The 6,445-nt window shown below is 57.4% G+C and overlaps 1 protein-coding gene across 1 annotated transcript; it reads right to left on the bottom strand.

The window, feature by feature from the left end:
- On the bottom strand, positions 1–2,137 carry TLX2 (T cell leukemia homeobox 2). Its single transcript, XM_059188162.1, has 3 exons — positions 1,400–2,137; positions 769–1,006; positions 1–540 (listed from the first exon to the last, which is right to left on the bottom strand). The coding sequence occupies exons 1-3, from the start codon at positions 1,797–1,799 to the stop codon at positions 324–326; spliced, it is 855 nt and encodes a 284-aa protein (XP_059044145.1). The 5' UTR covers positions 1,800–2,137; the 3' UTR covers positions 1–323.
- Positions 2,138–6,445: the final 4,308 nt, after the last annotated feature.

Genomic DNA, 6,445 nt, shown 5'->3' with positions numbered 1-6,445 from the left:
TCACCTCATTGGCTACCATACCGCAAGTCCCGCCTTCTGGGCTCCTCGGGTTCCATCTGCCTTGCGACCGCAGTTAAGTGGGAAATGGCGGGAAAGGCCACGTCTAAACGCGCGGCACAACCTCGAAACGCAAGCCTGGGAGCCCGCGGCGGCCGTGGAGCCCTCGATGACAGCCTTAAAGCCAGCTCCTCCTCACCAGCTCCGCTACCACGGAACCACGGCACCACGGCGTGGTCAGCCGCGCGCTCCATGGTCCTGGGCCGGGCACTCCGCGCGGCGCCTCCGTCCGTTAGAGAGCTCTCGGCCGCTCGGGCAGGCGTCGCTCACACCACCGAGGCGAGCCCGGACACGGAAGCCACCTTGTTGTCCTCGGCCCAGGGCTGCAGGTTCTGCAGCGCGAAGAGCGACGAGTTGTGCAGGCAGAGTGGGTCCGGGGGCAGCGGCGGCCGCAGAGGCCGCGGTAGGGCATCCTGTTGTAGGTGCAGGAGCAGCCGGCCGGCGCGGTGCCGCTCCGCCTCGCGCTCCTCCGCCGTCTGGCGCCTAGGCGAGCGGAACCGCGGGGTCAGCTAGGCCGGCCCTCGCCGACCCCGCGCCCACCCCGCGCCCACCCCGCGCCTCATCACCGGCCGGGCCCGCGGTTCCAACCCAGCCCCGCGCCGTGCCGTGCCGTGCCGTGCAGTGCCGTGCCGTGCCGTGCCGTGCCGTGCCGTGCCGTGCCGTGCCACCACTTGACGCCTCCCGCGAGCCCTCGCTCGCCCCAAGCCTCACCGCCACTTGGTGCGCCGGTTCTGGAACCAAGTCTTGACCTGTGCGTCGGTCATGCGCAGGGCCTTAGCCAGCGCTGCCCTCTCCGCCGAGGCCAAGTACTTCTGGCGCAGGAAGCGCCGCTCCAGCTCCAGCACCTGCGAGCGGGAGAAGGACGTGCGCGGCTTCTTCCGCTTCGGGGGGGTCCGGTTTTGGTAGGGGTGACCTATGCGCCGCGTCCCGGAGAAGGGCGAGAGTGCAGCTACGGGGAGGAAGGAGAAACAGGGCAGGGTTTTCAGGGCGGCCCTTCTAGGTGTCCGAAGCCGGGTGCCATCCCAGCAAAGGCCTCCAGACAAGAAAGGGCCTCGGAAGAAATGGCCCTCCCCCTTGGGTGAGGAAGGGACAGCCCCCGGAACTTCACCCTGCCCTACCCGCAGTGTGGACTGTGGGCTGCAAAGGAGGGCGCGGACATCGACGGCAGCTCCCTCCCCATTGCCTCTCTGAGCATCAGGACCAAGAGAAACATGTTGGGGGAGGATCCCCTGGGACGATCCGGGCGGGGAGCATACGGGGAACTTGAGTCGGAGCAGAAGGATCAAAGATGAGGAAAAGGGGTCAATGTGGGGCTGGACGCTGGAGGGTTGGGCAATCTCACCCGTGAGCCGGTCCTTGGCAAAGCGGCGGCCGCTGTCCATCCAAGGGAAGGTGAGTCCGGCTAGGCCCCCGGCTCCGCCCAAGCCCGAGGGTCCAGGCACTGCTGGCGCGCTTCCCGCGGGCGGAGGCACTGGCATTGGACGATGCGCCGGGACACGGATCACGCCGCCTGGGCCCATGCCTGAGCTGCCAGGTAGCGGGGCCAGCGAACCCGCGGGACCGTAGCTTGAGGTTGCGTGAAATCCACCCGAGAACGGTGCACTCTCCCCATGGCCCTGGCCGGCGCGACAGGGGCCTAGGCCGCTCCCGGGGGGTTCCGGGCAGCTCAGGATCTGATCGATGCCAAAGCTGATTGGCTCGTGGTGCGGGAGGTTGTGCGAGGCCAGGACCGCCGGCTCCATGGGTCCGGGTCAAGGAGGACCACAGGAGTTTTGGCGGTGGGGGAGGTTGCCCCAGGCAACTCTGGGAACCCAGTAGCGGAGCGCTCCGGGCGGCAGCCTCAGGGGCCCGCGGGGCTGGCCGCTGCGGGTCTCCGGGGCCCCCGGGACAGCTTCATCCCTGTGCACGGGGAGTAGCCGCGCCCGTGCCGGCCTCTGCCGGGCGTCGGCGCAGGGACTCGCATCCCGGGGAAGCGCGACCGGCGGGGGCCCCAGGAGGGCCTTGCTGTCCCTGAGGCGCAGATGGACGCTGGGCTGCCAGGGCCTCTGCCCGAGTCCGGGGTGGAGAGGGTTGGCCGGCTGGGGATGGGGCAGTGACTGACAGATCAGCACTGGGTGGGTAGTGGGGGCTGGGGGTAGGGCAGGGGCGGGGCCGTACCCGTTAAAGGGAAAGAGACGCCTGTTTGAGCCAAACGCGGGGACGACTGGCGGGCGGGGATGGTGGGGATAAGGGGGGAGGTGGCAAGGGTGTTAGGAACCAGGCTCAGCACGGGAGGGGCCGGAGCAAGGGCTACTGCGCGCTGAGTCAGGCGAGATGCGCACAGCAACTCCATCCTCGCCGGCCTCCGCCTTTGGGCTTCCTCGGCCTCACCGGCTTCCTCGCAGGTGTCTTCTCCCACAGCCCCCAATTTTCGCCTCGCGATGGGTCCTGCTTGCCGACTCCCAGATTCGTTGTGGCCCCCGCCTAAGTGCCCTCGAAGACCAAATCTCGTTGTGGCTTCCTAGCTGTGATGGGAAGCGGTTGGGAACGGCGCCGGCGATTTGGAGGCTCGGGAAGAGGACAGGTGTGGGAAGGGGGTGGCGGAGCGCGTCTGGTGGGCTAGGGCGGGGAGCAACCACTCCAGGCCAGCCACCCTGGCGCACCTCCCGGCCTCTGCCGTAGGGGCCCTACCTTCTTCCCCGAACCCCAATAACCAGTGCCCTGTGTTTCTTAGAATTTCTATTTTCTGAAATCGGTGTAAAGCTACCATTGGCTCAACCCAGGCTAAGTCAGGCGGATGAGAGCCTGGGGGTGGCGTTCCGCTCCCCACAAGGGACCACCAACGAGGGACTCTGCCGCTCCATTCTGCGCCTAGGAAGTCAATTCTCAAACACTTCCCCCTCAAAGGCGAGAGGACAAAATCGCCACAGGCGACACGTGGGTCCTCACTGAAGCCTTCGGCGGGTCTCAGCCGCGTCATTTTCCACAGGCCCTTCACCCACCCAACTCCAGAAACTGTGCCTGGAGTGTGTCAGGGATGGGAGGTGGGGAAAGACTGAAGGCGCTCCGTGACCTTGTGACCTCTGGCTGGGGACCCAGGAGCTGGGAGTGTGTGAACTCTGCGTCCTTCCCGGGATGGGACCCGGGCCCGGCGGGCCCCTGCGCTTTAGACCCGCCCCCGCCGCCGCCCGGCCCGGTGCAGGCCGCCATAATCGGGTTAGCTGGGTCGGAATTACATTACCTTCCCCGGCCCGCCCCGGCCCCGGGGGGGCCCTGGCGCCTCCGAGCCGGTGAGACTGGGCGCAGGGAGGGGGGTTGTTCCTACCATTCCGAGACGGTGGGCACGGATGAGCCGCTCGGCCTGCCTTGGACACGTGGTGGCCAAAGGACCCCACCCTACTGTGTCAGCCCTAGCCCCTAGCCCCCACCCCACTCTGGTGCTCAGCTCTAGTCGTCTTGTTACCCGTGTAAGCCGAAATGCCTTCCAAGTCTAGTAGATGGGTCTCCCTCGGTGCACGGATCTTCCAGTTGATTCTCCAGGATCTCCTGGGAAAGACTGCCCCTCCTTTCTCACCAGCAGATGGGCTGCAGCCCTGCGCCTGAGGCAGGGTGAGGGGGTCTTTTCTCTCCGGGGAACTGCGAGCGGTATTTGGGCATCTGGGCAGGAAAATAAAAAACGAAGGGAATGGACTCTCCCCACTAAAGCCACCACCCCCTCCTTCAAAGCCTCAGTCTGAAGAGGGTGAACCATGGAAGAGGGAGGCAGTCAGCATCAGTAATATGTGACTTCCTTCCCCAAATTCTTGTCCACTTTCACTATCCAATTTCCCCAGCCCTTTCTGACCCTGCAAATAGCCCTTTCTGAAGGCAGGGCCAGGGGTGGGGGTAGAGAGGAGGCTCCCGCCAGTTTGGTAGCTGTGTTTTATCTTGATGGGTTGGTGAGACAGACAGACATTATCACCTCCCCTAGTCCCTCACAGAAGCCCAAGCACCCTTTCTCAGCAGTAGAGAAGTGGGGCTACTAGGGGCCATGAAACTTATGCTGTTCAGGCAGGGAAAACTTCCAGAGGCCACTTGGGCTGGATCCCCTGAATGAGAACGGAGAGCCTAGGGAGAGAGCAAAGTAAGTAAAGATGCTGGCCTGCAGGTTAAGAATCTGTCAGTCCTTTTCTCCACTCCAATGCGTGGACTTCTGAGGAAAGGCTGGGCTCTAGTGTGTCTGCAATCAGGCTGAATAAATCCTTTTTGAATGAATCAGTGAGGAAGGAAGACCTGTATACCTGCTGACAGTTCACCCTGCCTTTTGAGGTCAGCCCTGATGGCACTGCCATCCAGAGATGGCCCAGCTGACCCTTGGAGGAGAATGGTCACAAACCCAGTAATGTATACACATCTTCTGGGGAGTTACAAAAAAAGAAATGAGTGCCCTATTTTTAAGAAAAAAGAGTATTCAATTCTGTCAGCCACAGTCCTAGGAATTCCTCTGCTTGTCTCCAACTCTTTGATCTGGATTCCCTGGAAAAGGTGGTTCCTGCTAGTTTATATCTAAGATGGAGGTCAGGGCCCCTCCATCCAGGCACAGGACCCCTATGTGCATGTGGTCCCCAACCTTCGTTTTTAGGCCTTCAAATTTGCAGCTTCACAGGAAGAGGCATGTCCCCAGCCTGTGCTCCAGTGCCGTCCCTTCTTTTCTACTTTTTGTGCAGTATCTTCCCCATGAGATGGCCCCCACTTCTGTATCATCATTTCTCTCATTAGCTTAGTCCTTCCTACCCCCAACTGTCTTAGGTCTTTTTTACCTGGACCAAAAATCTTTGCCTGACTCTTCAAGAGAGATTATGTTTTTCCTTTCCCTTGTACTCTACACAACCACTTCCTCTACTTCCTCACCATTTATTCTTTTAATTTTAATTTTAAGGTAATTCTACACCCAGTGTGGGGCTCGAACTCACAACCCCAAGGTTGAGTGTAGCAGGCTCTACTGACTGAGCCAGTCAGGTGCCCCTCATCCTTTATTATTTTAATCCACTACAACTTGGCTTTACCACACTCTTTTTCAAAGAGCTCCGGTGTCTATTATCAAGGATTTCTCGACATATTTTGCTCTGGTGATTACCAACTATTTCTTGAAATATCCCTTTTGGTTTCTGTAATACTGTTTTATTTTACATCTTAGGCTTCCGGAGTCAAGGCTTACATTTTTTTCCCCACCGACTTCACTTTTTCCACTGAAGACTGAGTATTCTGAGAGCTCAGATTTCAGCTTTCCCTCTCTCTATTATCTGCTGAAGATTTCATCTGTTCTAATAGTCCCATCTATTATATCCACTCAGAAAACTCTGGGACCTTGATCCTTGGCTCTGACACTTGTTGTGTTCCAACCCTCTGTCCTAACCTTCTGGTGAGCTCCACCTGCCTTTACTGCAGCCACTTTAAAGTCCAGCAGGCTAGAGGAGGTGTTCACCTCCCAAGCTCCTCATTCACTCCCTCCTATGCTTCCCTTTGAAATGTCTTATATACAGCCCTTTTTTCCCATTCCCACTGATAGAACCTAATCTAGGCCATCATTACCACAGAATACATTTATTCAGTTGCTCATCCAGAAAATTTTGATTGAACTCCTACCACACACCAGGCACTGGAAATAGAGCTGCAGACACAACAGAAGGAAAAAAAAAAAAAAAAAACCCTGCCATACAAAGCTTATATTCTAGTGGGGGAGGCAGGTAAAACACAAGATATATATTAAATAATAATAAATGCTAAGAAGAAAACAAAATAAAGGGGGAAAGTGAAAGGACAGGGGTTGTGATTTATCTAAAGTGATCACAGAGGGCCTCACAGAATAACAGCCTGGAGGAAGAAAGGAATCGTTTAGATATCTGAGCATTTCAAGTTGGTGATAATGCAAGTATATCTTGGTGTTATCTGTGGAACAAACAGTAAGGGGTCTAATATAGCTGGAAAGACCATGCAAGGCCTTGAAGCATTATAGGACTTGGGCTTTTAGTCTTAAAATGGAAGCTATTAGGTTAAGGAAAAGATGCCTGATTTTATTTTATTTTTTTATTTATTTGTCAGAGAGAGGGAGCGAGAGCGAGCACAGGCAGACAGAATGGCAGGCAGAGACAGAGGGAGAAGCAGGCTCCCTGCGGAGCAAGGAGCCCGATGTGGGACTCGATCCCAGGACGCTGGGATCATGACCTGAGCCGAAGGCAGCTGTTCAACCAACTGAGCCACCCAGGCGTCCCAAGATGCCTGATTTTAAAATATAATGCTTTTTAAAAATAAGTTTCTTAGGGTAAATTAACATACAATAAACTGTACATGTTTAAAGTGTATAAAAGTGTATATGTACACACATGAAGCCATCACAATCAAGATAACAAACACATCCATCAACTCAAAA

This window comes from Mustela lutreola, chromosome 9 (assembly GCF_030435805.1).
Source record: "Mustela lutreola isolate mMusLut2 chromosome 9, mMusLut2.pri, whole genome shotgun sequence".
NCBI classification, from domain to species: Eukaryota; Metazoa; Chordata; class Mammalia; order Carnivora; family Mustelidae; genus Mustela; species Mustela lutreola.
Note: the sequence above shows the minus strand (reverse complement) of the source record. Positions and strands in the feature narration are given on the sequence as shown.